At 56.0% G+C, this 20,873-nt stretch overlaps 1 protein-coding gene across 3 annotated transcripts in view; it reads right to left on the minus strand.

The window, feature by feature from the left end:
• The window catches only part of RASGEF1A (RasGEF domain family member 1A), a 36,010-nt gene extending 15,371 nt beyond the window's left edge, over window positions 1-20,639 (minus strand). The window contains exons 1-2 of one of the 3 annotated variants that reach the window (XM_030940895.1): window positions 20,291-20,639; window positions 19,598-19,764 (exon numbers count right to left, since the gene is read on the minus strand). In XM_030940895.1, the coding sequence (XP_030796755.1) occupies window positions 19,598-19,764; window positions 20,291-20,351 (228 nt within the window). In that variant the 5' untranslated portion in view covers window positions 20,352-20,639. Of the gene's footprint in view, window positions 1-19,119; window positions 19,420-19,597; window positions 19,765-20,290 lie in introns of those variants that run through there. The other 2 variants (XM_030940897.1, XM_030940896.1) reach the window with 2 other exon arrangements.
• Between the last annotated feature and the right edge of the window lie 234 nt (window positions 20,640-20,873).

Below are 20,873 nucleotides of genomic sequence, written 5' to 3' on the forward strand. Positions count from 1 at the left end.
CTGGCCGCATCAGACCCATCTCGAGGCAGCAGACCCTGTGAAGGGCTCAGGAAGCACCCTCCCCCTTCCCCCGGGATGTAGGCACAGATGGGGCCGGAGCCAGCCAGTGTGCCAGACCAATGTCTGTGGCAACCCTCACCTGGAAGAGCAGCAGCCCCTTGCAGGGAGTTGGGGACAGGCTTTCACCCAGCAGTCCCTCTGGCTCCTTGCAGCCCCTCCTCTGTTCAGGCAGGAAGGAAAGCGCCTCCTAATTATAGAGCTAATCAACGCAGAAGAAACGCTGCTCACAGTGAGGCGGGGAAGAGTGACTCACTGTCTCCTGGAGGACGCGCCTCACTCCCTTCTCACCTCCCACGCAGGGCCAGTGGGCACAAGGGCAGTTCAGAGGCCCAGCCTGCTGGTGAGAGGGGTGTCCTCTTCCATCTCGGGAGAGAGCCAGTTTCCATACTTGGCTTTACTTGGCTCTCTAGGAGCAACATTTGAGAAGCGGGTCCTCCCTGTATCTGAGCCCAAGTCGTCCTGGCTGGGCCTTGAGGGTCACACCCTTGCCCTGCACAGCCTCAGCAGCACTGTGGGAGGCCTGGAGTGGAGGCTGCCTGAGAGAGGCTGAACCTAGAGGCCCCTTGCCACCTGCCTGCCGGGATGTGCTGCAGCAGGCCAGAGGGGAGGTGGCAGACAACAAGGCACAGGGCTCTCCCCAGGCCTCCACTACTCCGCCTGATTGTGGCTGTCCCAGCCTTTTCAGGCTTGACCCAAGGTGCCCCACCTGGCACATGTGCTGCTGTCCCCCAGAGGATGAAGTGACTCATGGGGTCCTGCTGCTGTCCCGCCTTGGTCTGCCACAGGTGATACTATCCTGAGAGGCCCCCGCAGCTGCACCCCGGTCTCTCATGCCCTTGTCTGCCGCCCTGCACACCTGAGTCCGTTCCCGCAGTTGCAGATCCTGGGCCTGGGACTGCAGAGCACACCAGAAAACAGGCTCTGTCCCCACACCTGCGGGAAGCCTTTGGGTGGCCCTGAGCCTGCTTCCTTGGCCAGACACTGGGTGTGGAATGTCTTGTCCCACTTCCCTGCAGGGTTGCAGTAAGGTTGAAGTGAGAGATGGAAGCTAGTGCGGTTGTGTGCCTGGAGCGGAACCAGATATGTGGTTCTGTGCCACCCACATCTAGGCCTTGCCTCAATGGTGCCCAGTGGCCCAGCACTGGATGCCACTGCTTCTGACCTGTGGCCTCTGACCTAGGCCCTTAGGACCATGGGCACACACGACACCGCCAGCCCTGGGAAAGGTTGGGGCTGGGGCAGGTTAACACCTTGTAGGAATCCTCACCCCAGAGGCACTGTTTTGAGACACAGAAGTTTCACAGAGCCTCCCCAGAGATGACTGGGACGCCACCTGATGTTGGAACACATCCCAGCATCTCTCCACTCGCTCCCAGCCTCCTGCTGCCCGGGACTGTGCTTCCCAATAAAGCGAGCACAGCCAACATTTCCCTGAGCTCTGATCTCAGGTCTAAGATGGGCTCTGAGACCTTGCACACCACCCCGTAGAGTGAGTAGGGTAGAGGAAGGGCTGTCATCTGGTTTCTCAATCCCCTCTGACTCTAGAACAGCCACGTGCTGATGGCACCAAAGTGCCAAGAGGGGAGAGGCCAGGAGCCTGCATCCACATGTGGGCCAGGCCTCCCATCGGCGGTCAGCCTGGGGCAAGTTCCTCCGTCTGTGTGAGCCTTAGTGGCACTCGCACCTGAACCTCATGGTGGCTGTGGGGAGGGCGGGGGTGGCAGGGAGACACGTGGAATGTGGCTTCCAGCCTAGCACGAGTGCTCACACGCGGGGCGTGCTTCAGTGCAAGTGAACGCTGCTCTCGGGGCTCTGCTCAGCCTGGGTGAGGGACTGCGGGAACACAGCCCTGGATCTCTGGGACCTTTTGCAGTGGGTATGTTCTGGAGCTCGGCCTCAGTACAACTCAGGGGAGAGGCACTTTTAGGGGACATAGCCTAAAACTTTAGCTTCTGAATATTCACAGCTCCCCCCACAACACTCACACACACAGGTTCACACAGGTGCACACATGCACACACAGATGCACACGCCCCTTCACACCAAGGAATACACTGTGCCAAGCACGCAGCACTCAGAGTGGAGGGCACTATGTTAAGTGGAGCAAGCCAGGTACGGAAAGACTAATGCTGCATGTTCCCACTCAGGTGGGAGCTGAAAACCTTGCTCTCATGGAGGTAGACAGTAGAATAATGGCTACTAGAGGGCAGGAGCAGGAAACAAAAATAGCTTAGGCAACCAGTACAGACTCACGTTTAGATAGAAGAAATAAGTTCTAATATTCCATAACAGACTCAGGTGGCTATAGTTTGCAGCAATGTACTATATACTTCCAAAGAGATAGAAGACTTGAAATGTTCCCAACACATAGAAATGATAAATGCTCGAGATTATGGACACCCCAAATACCCTTCCTTGATCATCACACACCTCGTGCATGTAAAAAATACATGTACCCCATAACTATGTAAAATACTACATATGAATAAAAGAAAAGAATAGCCTGGGGAGAGGAAAAAAGCATAGAGAGCAAGAATGGAAGCAGCTAGACTAAGGGTCCAGGGTGAGAAGAGGGGAGGGGGCAGCTAGGATCTGAGAAACTCCAGCCTTTTAAGAAAGTAAGAGGAGGGACCCTATGCAGCCCCAGTGCCATGAGAGATCCTGGGAGAGAGAGGAAAAGAGGGATGTTTTTCCCAAAGAGTATGAATGACATTCATTTTTGCAGCCTCTTCAAGAGACGTTGGAGAGTTTTTTGTTGTTTTTTTTTTTGTTTTGAGACAGAGTTTTGCTCTGTGACCCAAGCTTGGAGTGCAGTGGCACGATTTTGGCTCACTGCAACCTCCACCTCACAGGTTCAAGCGATTCTCCTGCCTCAGCCTCCTGAGTAGCTGGAATTACAGGTGTACACCACCATGCCCAGCTAATGTTTGTATTTTCAGTAGAGACGGAGTTTCACGATGTTGGCCAGGCTGGTCTTGAACTCCTGGCCAGTCTCAAGTGATCTGCATGCCTCAACGTCTCAAAGTGCTGGGATTACAGGGTTTAGCCACCGCACCCAGCCTGCTATCCAGTTTTCTAATGTGGCCCATGCCTGCCCCCCAGGCAGCACACAGAGAGAGGCCATCTGCCTCTGTCCTCATGTGTGCAAAAGCTGGATGCACTCCTCAGGAGGGGCACCCACACAGCATGTACACCTTTCCTGAGCTGATGCACAGTCCTTCCCTCCACTCAAACTCCAGCCATGGGCTCTGAGAACTTGCACCCTGCCCCATCACCCAGAAGCCCCTGAGAGCTGCAGCTACGATGGAGTCCCAGTGGCTCCCAGCCCAAACCTGTGGCCTCACTGCAGCCAGGCCCTGATGTGTGTGTCGTCTTCCTGTGTACCCATTCATGTGTCCAGGCCTGGGCAGCAGCTGGGTCCCTTCCCACTCCCAAGTGTTCTTTCTGTGTCCTACACTGAGGATGCCCAGCAATGAGGAGACCCAACAGAGCCACGGGAGGCCTGACACCACTGTGGCCTCATAAAAGACCCCCGGGGAAGGGGGACGCAGGGGTCAATGAGTATTGACCCACCCTGCCCCCCTTCAGGGGTGTGTGCACAGAGTACGTCTGTCCAGCTCCCCAAAAGGGACTATGGGAGGAGCATCAGAAGGTGGCCCCATGGGGTAACTGGCCATCCTCCAACACCGCCAGCCCCACCACAGCAGAGAGTGGGGACAACAGGGCAGGAGGGGACAAAGTCTCCTGCACAGCCGGACAGGAACAGGGTCAGGCCTCCATTCAATTTCAAAGGGAAGAGCGGTCTAGGGCAGGATTCTAGCACACTGTCGGAATCTAGCACACTGTCGGAATTCTAGGACCCCTTCTGGATCCTGGAGTCTGCAGTTCTGGAAACTTCCAAAGCAGGGATTAGCCTTCACTTGACTAACCTTGCTTTGCTTTAAGTGTGCATCATTAGGAGTTAGAGTGAGCCGTGTGCTGCCATTCCATGACTCATCTTAATGCAATTCTCCCTCATCCAGGGAGGCAGCCCGGAGAGGCCCGTTTTTCAGATGGGAACACTGAGGCTCAGCTCACAGGACCCATGAGGCCATAATGTGCAGGTCTGCCCAGGTCTGCCCTGCTGTTCAGCATTGCCCCTGAGAGCGCCTGGTGGGGGCATGGCCCCCTGAGCATCAAGTGCAGGCTGAAGCCCTGGCCCAGACATGTGGACAAGCACACATTCCCATGACCTTCTGCAGATGATTCTGGGGACCGATGAGCTCTCAGAAGCTCATCCGTGGACCTCAAATTAAGAAACTCAGCTTCCTGGAAAACTGGGACAAAAACAGCCCTCAGGGCCCATCATGCATGAGTCCCAGGGATCTGCCAGGAGGTGGAGGAGGGGCTCGAGCCAGCCCCCTGCCTCTGCCAGCCTTGGCAGGGGGGCTTCTTTCTGAGGCAGCACGTGGGCTTCTATTTTTTAACCTACTCAACAAAAACGGAGACTATTTTTAGCTCAGCAAGCTGCAGGGCATCACAATTAGCAACTGAAAATTACACATCTCGCCTGTCTCCCCTCTCTTGGCTGGCGGAGAAAGCATGCTCCTGGAGGGAGCTGGGGGCAGCCCTGTGCCATGACACTGGTGGGCCTCAGGAGGGGAGGGACCCACGCACCTACCTGGGCTGGGCTGGATGCATGCCATGGACCCAACAGAATGGGCCCTTTGCCCTTCAAGGGATAACCGGCCAGTTCTCTGAAATTATCGGCACTGGGCTGGGGAAGGAGGTGGGTGTTCCCGGAGCCCTATTCTTTGCCCATTCATTCATTCATTCATTCATTCACAAGTGCTAATGATCCCTACTGGAGATACACCAGGGGAAAAAAAACAGGGCTCTCTGCCCCAGAGAGCACCCCACAGAGCCTGTGTGGTGCCACACATAATGGCCACAGATGGCAACATGATATTATGGGTTAAGAGAGAATCAGTGCTCCAACCGAGGAGAGAGAAGGTCAGGAATATGAGTGGGAAAGCAGTAACCTCTGCCTGGGCTGTGAGGTTGGCCTCCCTGCGGAGGTGAGGCCTCAGCCGACTGGAAGGAGCTTCTGGGAAAGGACTAGCGGAGTGAGTGGACAGAAGGGCTGGCGCCAAGGCCTGGGAGCTTTGGCCCATTAGTTCTCTGGCAAACCCTCCCTGGGGCACCTCCTGGCTGGCTCACTCGCTCCAAAACATGCACTGACTGATGATGTGTATGTCAGCCCTGCTAAACCTGGACTTGTGAAGTGCCAGGGTCAGGGTCCCCAGCAGTGCCAGGCTGCCCCCCAACCTGGCCTGGTCCCCACCCTGCCAGGAGCAGGGGCGCTGGAGCCACCAGCACCCTGGGCACATTCCACCGCCACCACCATTGTCATCGGTACTCAGGGTCTATGCCTACAGTGGGTGGGCCGCCTGTCCCACTCTGCGAGGGTCTGGGCTCTTCCCACCAGGACATCAGGAATGAGGCTTCCCTCCCCAGGAGGCTCTCCCAGGATGCAGCAGGTGATTCCTGATTCTCTTGGTGGACCATCTTGTGGGGGTCCTCACCTTACATAGCAGGGAGTACTCAGCAGGGAGTCAGGTGCAATTTGTAAGTGAAGTGCTTGTTTGAGTGTATGGGAGGCAGACACCACGGTTACAAGATTCATCGTGCAAATGCACATCTTTTGCTAAACCTTCAATGGGCCCTTTGCCTCAGTGAGGATTTGACCCCCTCCTGGATAGGAGACAGTGCTAGGTAGCTGGCCCAGGGGCTGTCCCCACCTAGAGAAGGCCGTCGGGATGTGGCAGTGGGCCACGTCACAGGGAAGAAGCTGCCCGCCTTGAGGAAGGTAGAGGGCTGAATGTGCCCACTTGGCTTGAAGGCTCAGCCACCCTCAGGGAGGAAAGAAAGCAGGGCACTGCTCCTGATGAGATAGGAACCTGCATGGGGTGGCAGAGGAGGGGGAAGGAGGTTAGGGGCCTCCTCCCTTCCACGCAGCATGCAGCAAGGACAGACTTCACCCCATCTCCCTCCTGAGCTCCATCAGCACTGGTCAGATGGCGGAGGCACCTGCACCTCCTTTGCCTCTCACCTTTCCCATCTTACACACCCTTCCCCATCCTCTGACCCTGCCAGTCCAGAGCTGCGTTCCCAGACCAGTAAAAAGAGGCCTCTGGGGTCCCACCTACACTGAGAGGCACGGTGGAGGGAAAGAAATGAGGTAGGGGCCACCCTCACCTCCTGGATGTCACTCACTGGCAGGAGAGCTCAAGTGAGGAGAGCCGATGGCCCACAGACCCACTGGGGCTGCTGCACCCTCAGCTGGCGGAGCACACTGGGACCTGGCCCATCCCAGCATGAGGCTGGGGGACCTGCATGGAGCTGAGAGGAGGGGTGCCTGCCCCAGGCAGCTCCCAACCCTTCCATCCCCCTTTGGCTCCCACTTCTCTATCACCCCTGTCCTGGTGACCTGTGTCCCTCGCTCATGCTCCCCCTTCCCACGCCAGGGCTACGGTGCTCTCTCCAAGCTGGTGCTGCAGTCCCAGGCGCTGGACGACCCATATCAGCGCCTCCATCCCCACTGCACCTAGGCCCTCCCGGCTCTGTGGAAGAAGGCTGGGTGACCAGCCACAGACCAGCCCCTCCACCACACCCAGGTCCTCCCAGCTCTGTGGAAGAAGGCCAGGTGACCGGCCATTGCCCAACCCCTCTGGACATCATCTATCCACAATGCGCAGGTGAGTGACACCTGCCTGGGAGAGTCTGGGGCTTTGTCTCCACCATTTCTGAGATTCTAGTGCCTGCTAGAGGGACTAAAGCCAGGACTCTAGAAGCCACACCCTGACTCTGCCCAGGTTGGCCCCAGGCCTGCCCTCAACAGCAGGTGGGTCACATCAGAGCCCCTTCCCTCAACCGGGATGCATCCACCTCCTACTCCCTGACGCAGGGCAGGAAGGGATCTCCCACAACCACCCAGCCAACACTCATATGTCCTCCCCACCCCCAAGCCCCAGCTCTCAGCCCGTCCTGATTGAGCTGAAACGTGTCTCCCTTGACTCCAGGGAGCCCTTGTCCCATCTGCTGAGGCCATGCACAGCAGATGGGCAGGGGCCGGCTGCAGGCCCAGGCTGGATCTAGGCATGGGCTGGGTGTCCAGTGGTAAGGGAGTGGGCCCCACTCCAGCTGGGAGCCGGCACCCTCCTCTGTGAGATGCCACCTCCAGCACCTTCTTTCCAGGTGACCGTGAGCACTAAGTGAAGCCACGAAGCTCAGGACAGGCTCAATGCCTGGTGGGCTCTGATGGCATCGGCACTGCAGAGCACTAGCGGCCCTATAGGTTATCCAGCTGCCTCCCTAGACACGCAGCTCTTGGGAGCTGGTGCCGCCCCCTCCCTCATCCCACTTCTGAGTCCTTCTCACCTCCCATGCAAGGGACAGCCAGTGCACCTGCTGCAGACAGCAACAAGCGAGGAGAAGCTGCCTCCTGCTTCGAGGCAGGTGGACCCACTGACCTGGTTGCACTGTCCTGTCCCAGGCATGGGGGACTCAGAGCTGGCTCTGGTCTAGGGGTGGGTGGCGTCGGGGGTGACACTTCCCTGCAAGTCACCTCTCCAGTCCTCACCCTCCTCTCTCTCAACCCCTGTGGCCTCTGCAGCAGCACAGTCCTTGGGAGCACATGCTGGTCCCATTCCTGCAGCAGGGCAGGGAGCTCCCTACAGCCCCTGCCTCTCCATCCTCCAGGCCAGGCAGGCATCAGAGGGCAGGGGCCACACTGTTTCACATAAGCCAAACTTCATGTACTGCGAAGAAGGGCTGGATTTACCTTGGTGAACCTTCCAGGCTGGCCAGGGCAGTCCCGGGACCTGGCCAAGGGCTGCAGGCCGGACTCCAATAAGGAGGCGGCTGCCATGGGAACCAGCACGACAGCCCCTCGCAAGGGCGCCCGCTCCAGAGGCCTGGCCACAGGCGCGACTCAGATGATTAAAGCTTTGTTACAGACACATGATTCATTTTTTCCTTCTGAATTCCCTTCTATTACCCAATACAATTTGAATTGACTGAAGGAATCTGGCTGTCTCCTCTTCACACTCCTCAGATTCTGCCCAGTCTGGGTTTCTGCCTCTCCCTTTTCCCTTTCTGTCTAGTCAGCTTCTTCTGGGCCTGCTCAGGGCACAGAACGTCATTGTCCACCAAGAACCATTCCATTCTTGAGACTCAATAGGCCCACGGATGCAGCAGGTGGGACTTCAGAGAACCCCTGCCCTTTCCCGGCAGGCGCTGGCAGCCTGGCTTCCCACTCTGGCTGCCTGGGGGTCCCTGTACCCTCTCCCCTTGGCCTCGCTCCCTCTTGGGGCGATACCATCAGATTCTGCAGGGGTAACAAGAGCCTCCTGCAGATGGGTGGGCAGCCCTGGGCCTCCCAGGGGCAGAGCTGGGCACAGGCTTGGATGGGGTCATGTGCAAACTCAGGCAACCTTGGTGGCCAGTTCTGTCCTTTCCAGGGAGACCCTCAGGGTGCCATGGAGGAGGGGGCTGGGAAGCAGTGTGCAGATTCCACCCCAAGTGAAATCAGCCCTCTGAGGTCCCTGTCCTAGATGGGTTATCCACTGACGATGGCAAGACAGAGTAGGGTGTCCTGCTGCTCATCAGTTCTGGGCAGTGGCCAGGGCACCTGCCGGCTCCAGTAGGAAGGCACCAGCAACCTGTCCTGCCCAGGCCCACCAGGGCACACTGCCCACATCCAGCCAGCCCTGGGGTCAGCCCCAAAGCAGCAGCCCATGACCAAGAGAGAGGGACAGTGAGCGGGCAGGGTCAGGGCTGAGGGCCTCCAGAGGCGGGAAGGGATGGACAGCCGCGCAGGCCACACACAGACCTGTTCCAGGTGAGCCACAGCCTCTGCCCTCCACAGCCACCTAGGGTGCTGGGATATAAAATAAAAACCATATGGTTCTTTTAAATGATAACTAATCCGGCTGAGAAAAGATCCTTCCTTTGTGTTTCAAAACAAATAAAAATCCATTTCCCTCACTTCAATTGTCATCCTCCTGGCAGATGACTGTGGGAGCAGGGAGCTCTCTCTGGGCCAGTCATGGGGGTAGGGGCAGGGGCACCCAGCTCCCTGCTGGGTCACAGAGCCATGGGGATGCTCAGCCCAGCAGCCTCTGGGAAACAGCACCCAGACACACGTCCTGACTGCCACCCCCATGCTGTGGACACAGGCAGCTCTCCTGTCACACGCTGTGTGTCTGTCCCCTGGCCCTGGGGGCTGGTAACCAGTGGTTAGACACTGGCCAGACCAGTACACAGGAATGTGTAATAATGTGTTGTGGTCCTTAGGGTCTCAAAATAAATGGCCAGGCACAATGGCTCACACTTGTAATCCCGGCACTTTAGGAAGCCGAGGTGGGAGGATTGCTTGAGCCCAGGAATTCAAGACCAGCCTGGGCAACACAGGGAGATCCCTGTCTCTACAAAAAAATTAACCAGGGGCAGTGGCATGCACCTGTAGTCCCAGCTACTCAGGAGGCTGAGGTAGGAGGATTGCTTGAGCCCAGGAGGTAAAGGATGCAGTGTGCCAAGATCGTACCACTGCACCCCTGGGTGACAGAGCCTGGGCAACAGAGCAAGACCCTATCTCACCAGGTGTGGTGGCTCACTCCTGTAATCCCAACACGATGGGAGGCCGAGGCAGGTAGATCACTTGAGGTCAGGAGTTCGAGACCAGCCTAACCAACATGGTGAAACCCCATCTCTATTAAAAGTACAAAAAATTAGCCAGGCGTGGTGGTGCATGCCTGTAATCTCAGCTACTCCAGAGGCTGAGGCATGAGAATTGCTTGAACCCGGGAGGTGGAGGTTGCAGTGAGCTGAGATCGCACCACTGCACTCCAGCCTAGATGACACAACAAGACTCTGTCTTAAAAAAAAAAAGAAAGAAAGAAAGAAAAGGAGTACTTATGACAAGCAACTCAGCTTAGAGTGAAGTTACTGAGCCCTCAGAGTGCAGAGTGACAAGCACAGGTGTGGTGGACTGCAATGATCAGGTGATATCTGCTGTGGCCAGGCACCCCTTTGCCAGACCCAACAAGAAAGTGATGCCAAAAGCCAAAAGGCAGCTGAAGATGATGGCCAGGGACACTCCTGCAGAGGGCCATAAATACAAAGAAGCTGCTCATGACCAACTCCTTTCCGGGGAGACCCTCAGGGTGCCATAGAGGAGGGGCTGGGAAGCAGTGTGCAGCCCTGCGGAAGCACTGCCCTCAAGAACTCTTGAGGCCTCTTTTCCTTTGGAGGCCACCAGATGCCCTGCTGGGAGAAGACTAGAGATCCCATCCCTCCACCCGGGGGTCTACGCTCCCTCTGCTCTGAGGGAACATGGACCTCGGGCAGTCAGCAGCTGGTCTCCCCCTCCCCTGACACTGTGGTTCACTCCCGCCTCTCTTATGACTGCCTGAGTGTGTGGAATATATTTGCATGATTGTTGGTGTGTGAAAGCGTCCCAATAAACCGTGAATTTGTAAGCATTTAATTGGCTACTGAGTCATCCTGAAACCTCCCTGCATCAGTTAGCGCCACTAGGCTGATTCAAACCTGAGCCAGACACAGCCACCTCCACGCCTCCCCAGGGTGGCTCTCCTGCTGCTCCCCCTTCTCCAGATGAAGGAACAGAGGCCCAAAGGGCCTCAGTCACCAGCGCCAGTCTGGGAAACTGGGATTGGAGGAGCTGGAATTAGAACCCTGTCTGACGTGCCACCCAGGGCAACCAGCACAGGGCTCGAGGGGAGGGAGAATGGTGTGACACGGTGACAGCAGGGGGAGCCAGCCAGGCCTGTGGGATGGACAGGGCCTGATCTAGGAGGAGCTGCCCTTGCTGCATTTGCGAGCTAGGCTGCAAGCGCAGGGCAGCAAGGTGGGATGGGGGAAATCAGGCTGGGGTCCAAGGGGCCTGTGCTGGATTCCAGCCCCCACAAAACTGCCCACAAGCCTCACCACTAATGAGTGCCGTGGGCAGAGGGCCTCCCACCTGCTGGGCCCTGTGACACCTTCTGGGGGCTTCTGAGGCCCTGCTTTCCACTTCCCAGATGAGATACAGGTGTGGGGCTGAGGACAGGGCAGGGCTGGAAGCAGCCCAGGCCTCCTGCCTGCAAGTTGGACCTTCCTGTCCGTGTGGCCCAGGCACAGGGAGGGGCCAGGATACTGTGATTTATAAGAAGACATACAGTCATGCGTCCATTCGCGACGGGGATACCTCCTGAGAAATGCATCTTAGGCGATTTTGTCATTGTGCAAACCCCACAGAGTGACTTAACACAGACCAGGATGGCACAGCCCACTACACACCCAGGCTCCGTGGTACAGCCTATTGCTCCTGGGCTCCCAACCTGCATAGTGTGTGACCACACTGAATACTGGAGGCAAATGTAACACAATGGTAAGGATTTCTACAGCTAAACATAGAAAAGGCCCAGTGACGATATTGTATTATGAATCTCAGGGGACCACTATGTGGTGCATGATGCTGTCTTTTTTCCCAGCACACTCTCCTAACACTAAAGTGGTAAGTGTGTGCTGTGTGCTGATGGACTCCTGGACAGCCTGGCTGGGGGCTGGTTGTCAGGGCAACCAACCATGTGATGAGCACTTTCACTCCCACCCCAGCTCTAGGGAGGAGAGAGAGGCTGAAGGTTGGGTCCATCACCAACGGCCAGTGATGCAGTCAGTCACGCCCACATAACAAGACCTCCACAAAATCCCAAAAGGAGCGGGTTCGGAGCTTCTGGATAGGTGAGCAGGTGGAGGGCCCTGCAGTGCAGTGCCTGGGAGGATGGGGAAGCTCCACGCTCCTTCTCACATTCCTTGCCCTGAGCATCCTTCCTCTGACTGTTCATCTGTGACCACTGTAAAAATCTGTATAGTAAATGGGTAAATGGAAGCAAGTGCTTCCCTGAATTATGTAAGCCGCTCTAGTAAATTAATTGAATCTGAGAAGTGAGTCCTGGGAGGGCTGATTTGCTGGGTAGGTCAGAAGCATAGGCCACAACCTGACACTTGCAAATGGTATCTGAAGTCGAGGGAGGGGGGCAGCCTTGTGGGACCAAGTTCTCAACCTGTGGGATCTGACTCTGCCTCCAATATTGTCCAAATTGAATTACAGGGCACCCAGCTGCTGTCTTAATGTTAGAGAATCTGGTGTCAGAACGTTGTGCTGAATGGCTGAGAGTGGAGAGTAAGAAAAACACTTTATGGTTTTTTTTTTTTCTCTAACCCTATTAGAGGTAAACTCCCAAGAACACAAAGCTATGCCCAGGAAATACAGTGAGCACCTCTTCATGCTGGATTCACAACCAGAAATTGCCCAGCAAGTGGTAGATGCCCAAGGGATGAAAATACTGCAGTTCACGCTCTCTGGATAGGGGACCAAGATATGTGAAAAACTGTGTCTAGAAACGGAAAGGCACATTCTACTGTCCAGAGTCTCTACCACATGGTCATATGTTATACCACTAATGAAACCCCATAAAGTCCCCAAACAGAAGTGTGCAGGTGAGAGAATGACATGAGCACAATGTACTATAGTTGGATATTAATACATAACTGATAAGCCAAAAAAAAAATACCCACTTCATAAAAAATTCCCTAAATCATGCCTGTGTTAAAGATTCAAGTTCCAATTAGAGATGTCAGAAAAATAACCTTTATAGGAAACTCTGGTTGGAATTTGATATGGCCAAAGCTGTACTCAGAGAAAAGATCATAGACTTCAATAACATACTGAAGTAAACACTAAGCACTTGTTTCAAAAAACTTAAAGAGCTTCTCAACAAAATAGCGAAACAAACTGGAAGAAGAAACTGCTAAAAGGCAAATTAGATGACTTAATCAAAAAATAAAGTAGAACTCCTTATAAACTTCAAGAGCTGATTCTTTGAAAACACAGATTTCAAGGATAACCCTCTTGCAATTCTAATCAACAAAAGGAAAGAAGAAAGGGAGGGAGGGCCAGGCACCCTGGATCATGCCTGTAATCCCAGGACTTTGGGGGGCTCTAGACACCCTGTCTCTATTTCTTTAAAAAAATTATAAAAATTTATTTAAAAAAAGAAAGGGAAGGAGAGAAGAAGGAAGAAAGGAAGGACATGAAAAATACATTGGGCATGAAAAAAGGAAATCTGCTGGGCGCAGTGGCTCAAGCCTGTAATCCCAGCACTTTGGGAGGCCGAGACGGGTGGATCACGAGGTCAGGAGATCGAGACCATCCTGGCTAACACGGTGAAACCCCGTCTCTAATAAAAAAAAAAATACAAAAAAAAAAAATACAAAAAACTAGCCGGGCGAGGTGGCGGGCGCCTGTAGTCCCAGCTACTCGGGAGGCTGAGGCAGGAGAATGGCGTGAACCCGGGAGGCGGAGCTTGCAGTGAGCTGAGATCCGGCCACCGCACTCCAGCCTGGGCGACGGAGCGAGACTCCGTCTCAAAAAAAAAAAAAAAAAAAAAAAAAGAAAAGAAAAAAGGAAATCTAACTCCAGATACGTAGAAGAAAGTTTAAAACAAACAACTACCTAAATCTCTGGTAAATGATCTGCAAGAACTTTGAATGGTTATATTATCTAGAAAATATAAGTAACCAAAAATAGACTAAAATGTTTAGAACCCAAAAAGACCAATAACCATAGTACAAATTAAGTTGACAGCCAACTAAGCCTCTAGAAAAAATAAAAGCAAGCCCTGGCTGAAATAGTTTCTAAAATGAATTATTTCAAGTCTTTGAGGATAAGATAATTTTATACGATATATAAACTATTTCAGCTACACAATTCATATTGAAAAGGCTTCCTATGCATTTTATAAAGCTAAAATAGCATGATTTATAAACGTGACAAATGTCTCCTAGTAGAAAAATACGCATAAATTCTTACTTCTGAAAATAGTGAAAAATACCCTCAGCAACATAGCAACACATCAGTAAAACGAACTCAGCAGCATTTTTAAGCACAATAGAGCCTGACCCAGTGGGCTTTATTCCACGAACAAGAGGATGATTTAGCTCATAAGAGTTAATAAGTCAACACATTAATAAGTCCAAGGAGGAAAGGCATTTGATGATTTTGGTAGATATAGGAAAGCCTTTGATAAAACTGAATATCCATTCGTGGTGTGCACTCTTGGCAATTAATGTAGGATTCCAGCATACTGTCCATGATGACAAATACCTATTGGAAATATAGGGCCGATTTCAGACTTAGTAACACATGAACGGCCTCCTCATTAAATGAAGATCAAGCCAAGGACAACTGCTATTATTTAATGTTGCACCTTTTAGAAAACACAGTAAGATAAGAAAACTAAAGATACATTAGAAATAAAGAAGTTGGCTGTTCCTTATGTGCAAGTAATATAATTAATTTCTTGGGTTTTCTGGGAAGCCAAACTAAAAATCTGTTCAAACTAGTAAGATATCAATAATCAATTACCTAACATAAACTTTTAAAAAATCAATAGCTTACCTATCTACCTCCCCTGGGCATAGGTTTCTGCACATTAAGTCTGTGTGGAGCTGGTATGGAGATGCCCACACCAGTGGCAGTAGGGGGAGGTGTGCCTGTGTGTCTCTGTATGTGTCTGTGTGTCTCTGTGTTAGTGTGTCTCTGTTTCTGTGTGTGTGTGCCTGCATGTGTCTATGTGTCTGTGTCTCCGTATGTGTCTGTGTGTGTGCGTGTCTTTGTGTCTCTGTCTCTGTGTGTGTCTCTGTGTCTCTCTGTGTGTGTGCCTGTGTGTGTCTCTGTGTGTGTGCGTGTCTGTGTGTGGGGGTCTGCTGAGGGGGGGTCTCTGTGTCTGTTTCTCTCTGTGTGTATCTTTGTGTATGTGTGTCTTTGTCTCTCTCTGTGTCTGTGTCTGTGTGTGTGCCTGCATGTGTCTGTGTGTTTGTGTGTCTCTGTGTCTGTGTGTCTTTGTGTGTGGGTGTCTGTGTGTGGGTGTGTGTGTGGGTGTGTGTGTGTCCAGGAATCTCTCAGCTCTCTAAGCTCCATCGCCATCACCCAGGAACACGATGTCCACAGTGGGCCTGCTCTGCCAACCAGCTCAGCTCCCCTAAAGCCACTTTTCCTGGTCACCCACCCAAAACACCCCACACCACTGCCCCCTCAGGCTGGGCACTCTAGGAACATGCCAGTCCCTGTTTTAAGGACACCTGTTGTATGTGGCCCCAGGGATGCCCCCAGAGAAGTCATACTCAGGTTGGGGCCAGAGTTGAAGGCTGAGCCTCCTCACCCACAGGGAGGGGGAGGGAGAAGAGTGCGGCACTCACGCACACTTACCGGCCCAAGGCGGGGCAGGGGTGGCTGGCGGCGGTCACAGTGACATTTGGGAAATGCCAGGGGCTGGGTTCTGGCCCAGAAGGCGGGTGTGGGCGGTGACATGGCAGGGGTGGGGTTATTCCCCAAGCCTGAGACTGCAAGACACCAGCTTTGCCAACAAAACTCCACTGGGCCAGTGGTGCCAGGGGCCACAGGGCCAGGGCCCAGCCAGCAGCAGGGGCCAGAAGAAGAAACAGGAGGCTGGGTTCGGTGGCTCATGGCTGTAATCCCGGCACTTTGGGAGGCCAAGGCGGGCAGGTCATCTGAGGTCAGGAGTTCGAGACCAGCCTGACCAACATGGAGAAACCCCATCTCTACTAAAAATACAAAATTAGCCAGGCGTGGTGGCACATGCCTGTAATCCCAGCTATTCGGGGGGCTGAGGCAGGAGAATCACTTGAACCTGGGAGGTGGAGGCTGCGGTGAGATCATGTCATTGCACTCCAGCCTAGGCAACAGGAGCGAAACTCTGTCTCAAGAAAAGAAAAGAAAAAAAGAAACAGAGAAGCTGGCGGGGGGGTCTTGGCTGCCATCCTCCTCCAAGACCCACACCATCCACAGACTCCCACCTGACTGTCCCCAGGGTTCCCTCAGGAGCCCCCAGGCCTCGTGTCCCATCAGCTTCTGAACTCCCCTTGTCCTGGAACCCACAGGGACCCAGGCAGCCGAGAAGCCACACAGTGGAGCCCTCATGACCCAGGAGCCAGCTCTGACTCCTGACCTCCTGGCTAACCTCAGGCAAGACACAGCCCCTCTGGACCTCAGTTTCCCCAGATGTAAAGCAAGAAGTAGAGAGCCTATACGGGCCACTTCCTGCCCTCATCTTTGTTCCTTCCTTCCTTCCTCCTTCCCTCCAGAACTTGTTCAGTCAAGTCAGCATCCCTTGAGGCCCTTGTGGTCTATGCCACACATTCAGAATGGAACAGCCCATGGACCTTAGTGTCTCTGGGGAAACAGACACAACTCCATGGCATGGCATGATCTCTTCAGGATTGGGGGTCCATGCTGGGTGTCAGGGAGGCACAGGGGTGGGGAACTAACTCTGTAGGAAGTAGTCACAAGGGCTTCATGGAGGAGGTGATTCTGAGATCAGCTTCCAAGGATAACCAGGGGTTTTCCAGTGGGTTAAGGGGGAAAAGGGAGGTTGATATGATAGTTTGGTCTCCTTCCTCTGGTCATTCACCAGCAGTTCCCTGGAGGGCGAGGCCCAAAAGCCCAAAAGTGTGGGGGATGCAGGCAGCTTCCCCTGTACTAAGTCAATTCTCATGCATCCCACCAAAGCCAGTGTGATACTCTCTCCCCCAGGCAGCCCTTCCTGACTGCCCGCCCCTCCCCCTCCAACGGATGGCACTGCTGTGGCCCATGCATCTGTGAGCGTGTGACCCTGGGTTGTGCTGTCCCCAGTGCCCCCTGCATCCTGGCCAGGCCTGGACTCCCAACACACAGAGGGGGCGGGCTAACATAAGAGGCCATGGGGCTCTGCTCTCCTTCCCCTGGCCTATACCCCGCTGAGGGCTAAAGTCCTTATCCCACCTCTCCTGGGGGAGCTGAAAGAAGGTGGCTCAAGTTAGCAGGCCCAGCAAGATGGGCTTTGGGCCTGGGCAGGCTGGGGCCCAGGGCTGTACTGTCCTGAGCCAGCAGATGCAGGTGTGGGCAGTGTGGCCAGGAGGCAGGGCAGCAAGGAACCTGCAGGGTGGAGCAAGCCAGGCTCTGCATGAGCACATGCAGCCTAGACCTCTCCCTGGACTCTAGACTACCCATACCCCTGCCAGGCAACACCTCCGGGGTTGGAGGTGTTGAACTGTCCCTGCTCCCACCTGCTGCACCTGCCATCTTGCCCACCTCTAAGGGCAACACCCTCCTTCCTGCACCAGCCTGACTCTTTCCCACCTCAATGAAAACAGCCTACCCAGCACGACCTCCAGGTTTTGCCTTCAGAATACCCCGAGAATCAGTCCTTCCCTTCTCCTCCTCTTCTGCCATCTCCCAAGGCTGGGACTCTCATCTGTCCCCGGACCACTGGGGTGGGACCTTGCTAGCCTCACCCCTCCCAGCAGCAGCCAGCAGTGCCATGGTAGCCCCATGGGGAGCACACCCTGCTCCACTACCTCCCACTGCAGCCCAGTCACCCCGCTGGCTCTCCCAGCCACGCCACCTCGCTGACCTCACTGTCCCACCTCCTCACGGGCTCTGCTCCTGATGCCCCAGTCTCCAATCTGGCCCCAACATGCAGGCAGCTTCCACTTCAAAGTTCTGCCCTGGCCTTTTCCTAGTATGCACCCCACATAGCTCCCTCCCTCCCCTCCTTCAGCAGGTCCTGTGCACATATCTCCTCTAGCCACTGTACCTAAGGCACAGACAGCCCCCTCTTCACTGGTGGTCAGCACGCTGGGCACCAAGTGTGTCAGACCCCTGGTTGCTGGGGGAGCAGGACTGTCATTGCAGGTCCGAATGAAACTGGGTGGGGCCGTGGGGTCCACCTGTTTCACAGCAGTGACTGGAGTACTGGGCTGGGGTATTTAAATGCCAGTGCAGGGCCCTCCCCCCTCCCCTACCATGTGATGCCGTCGGCCTGGGTCCCTGAATGAGGGTGGCCTGGACCAGGGCTGACACCAGTGAGTGGAAACTGCACCATGTTGTTGTGAGCCGAGGGACTTGGGGCTGCTCTGTTGCTGCAGAATGACCTGAACTACCCTCACCACTGAACTCCTCCCAGGCCCTGCGGGCTCTCCTACACTGCTTCTCCTCTAACCCTCAGCACCAGGCGGCGCTCCACCCATTTTACCTGCCCATTGTGTTTGTTTCTTTCCTGTGTGGGCACCGTGAGGACAACACCCTCCTTCCTGTGGTGTTCGGTTCCCTGCTGAACCGCAGTGCCTACACACAGCAGAGGCCCAATAAATGCGTGCTAAGTGAAGGAAGAAAGGGACAGATGAGTCCTGCATCGTTCACGTGGCCAGGGCTGGCGGGGGCTCAACTCCATGCTGTGGGCGCTCAGAACCCAGGGGGCTGCCGCACCCGAATCACACTGCCTTGCGCCTCTTGGAGTGGGTCTCCATAAACAGCGTGAGAAATGCCTGTGCTCCACGCTCAGGTCCTCTCTGGGGCCAGTTCTCCACCTGCACCCCACAGCGCCCTCGCCCTGGAGCGCACACTCCTCAAAGCCCCACGCTGGGCTCCATTCTCCCTAAACGCACAGGCGCGCGTGGGGCTCACAAGGCACAGGCACGGCCGCCTCCCTCCCACGTGCCATGAATAAGCGCGCCCGCGCTTCCGCAGCCCTTCCCTGCCACCACTTCACACAGACCACACACCGTGGACCACCCCTCGCCCGGCACATCCTTCTCGGAGCAACAGGTGGTTCTGCGCCCCTCAAGTAGTCCGGACTCCTGTACACCCGAAAGTGCCCGTCCCGGGCAGACCCCTCCGGTGCCTGCTGGGGCGCCTGTCCCCACCCCTTCCAGGCTCATAGGAGAGGCTGTGCTCTCAGCGTCTGCGGGCCGCACCGTGAAGGGCAGGGCAGAAGAAGGGGCAGGCTGGGCGCCGCCCACCTGGCAGCAGGTGCTCCAGTGGGGACGCACAGAGGAAGGCGCGTGGGTCCTCAGGACGGGCTCCTTCCCGCGCGAGTCGAGATGCAGGGGACCGTCGCACCCCTCCCGAGCCCGATAACGCAAGAACCCTGCCCCGCGGTCCCGCCGCAGCCCTACCTCGGGCTCCAGGAACATTCTGGCCGCCGCCTCCAGCGAGCGGCGGTTCCTCTGCCCGCCAGTTGAGCAAGCGCCCACTCCTGCGCCACCCCCTGCCGCCGGGCGCCTCCGCTGGAGGGGTGGGACCCGGGATGCGGGGAACCGAGGGACTGGGCTGGGGACCGCGGGGTCCGGGCTGCGCAGAGGGGCCGCGAGGCCAGCCAGGAACGTGGGGCGGGGCCGAGGCTAGGAGCACGGCGGGAGGTGGTGCAGGGACCTGGGGCGGCCTGCACTGCTGTCAGGGGGCGCCGCCTGGGCTGGGCGCGCGCCTGGCACTAAGGGTGGGGGCGTCGTAGGTGCCGGGGTGTGGGGCTGGGCGGGGCGTCCGGGGTCGGCTGTGCTGGGGGTCAGTGCTAGCGCGCGGAGCCGGCGAAGGGGCGCAGCGTGGGTCGGCGCTTGGCTCCAGGAGGGGACGCCTCTCACCCCGCCCCGGCCTCACCTGATCGTAGACATCCACTACGGAACTACAGCAGGTGCTCCGCCAGCGTTCGGCTTGAATGCCTCCCCTGACGGGGAGCTCACTCCACACATCTCTGGCCTGAGACGGGCGTCGCACAGAACTCCCTGTCCTTCCATTTCCTTGGAACGCGGGGGACACGGCAGCTGCTTTTGTGGGAGGACTGATCTGAGCCGTGGCGAGGGGTGGGCCGGGCACATGGCACAGTGAGGTGCCTCCCGCCCCCAGAGCCCCAACCTCAGAAGGAATCTGTCAGATGACAGGGCTCCCCCTCCGCGAGTCCCTGTGGTGGACCCCACTCCCTCAGAGGATGTGGACGGGAAAGATTCGCGGAACCGAAGAGCGCCCTCTCCTGGGGTCTGGATTGGAGCATCCAGCACCTGAGCTGGGTGAGAGACCCACTGGCTCTGGGGGAGTCCGAGCTGGGCGGCGGGGCGGCCTCTAGGGAGGAGCTGGGTATGCTCAGGTTGAACCTCACAGAGAGGCTCTGACAACCCCGGAGAGCTCGTAAGCCACGGGCTGATGGACAATCGTGACCCTGACGACATCCGGCCGACCCGGGACGCCCATATCCTCACCCCACCTCCACCCCACAGCTCTTGCCCAGGCCTTGCCAGAGGCCCTCTGCCTCCCAGCTTATTTGCCTGCTCACTTACTAGCAGCAAGAGTACCTACCAGGCTGGTTGGATGGGCAGTTGTCTCTGTCTTGGGAAAGTAGGGGCTGTGCTGGGTCCATTCACTGGGCTCCCTCAAGCCAGCTCAAAGGCCTGGAGACAGGAGTTCTTCTCCCGGAGCACTGCCCTCTCACCCGCTCTTCTCTACCAGTGAGTGTTGGCCTGGCCTGGAACCACTTCCCACTGCTCAGAGCATGCACTATACATTACTGCGCGGTACGCAGTGCTTCTGGGTGGGCAGTGCAGGGAGTACGAGGCAACCAGGCAGAAATGGCATAGTGGCCCTCCAGCTTTCACAATGTCCTCCCCCACTTTTGCTTCTGTATCTTGTTTCAGGCCAGCCAGAAGATGCAAAGCTCATGGTGACCTTGGCAGGTGGACAGGTGGCATCAGGATGGTCTGGGCCTGCAGGGCCACCCTGTCCCTTCAGGTAGCTTCATGGAGAGCACCAAGAAGGTGAAGCCTGGTGTCTTGCTCCTGGGGAAGCCTTCCAGGCACCTGCCCCTGCCTTCCTCAGCCCTGTACCATGGCCCTGCAGAACATCTCGGCCCTGGGGTGACCCCAGTGTTGTCTCAGGAAGTCTG

Source organism: Rhinopithecus roxellana, chromosome 11, assembly GCF_007565055.1.
Source record: "Rhinopithecus roxellana isolate Shanxi Qingling chromosome 11, ASM756505v1, whole genome shotgun sequence".
In the NCBI taxonomy this organism is placed as follows: Eukaryota; Metazoa; Chordata; class Mammalia; order Primates; family Cercopithecidae; genus Rhinopithecus; species Rhinopithecus roxellana.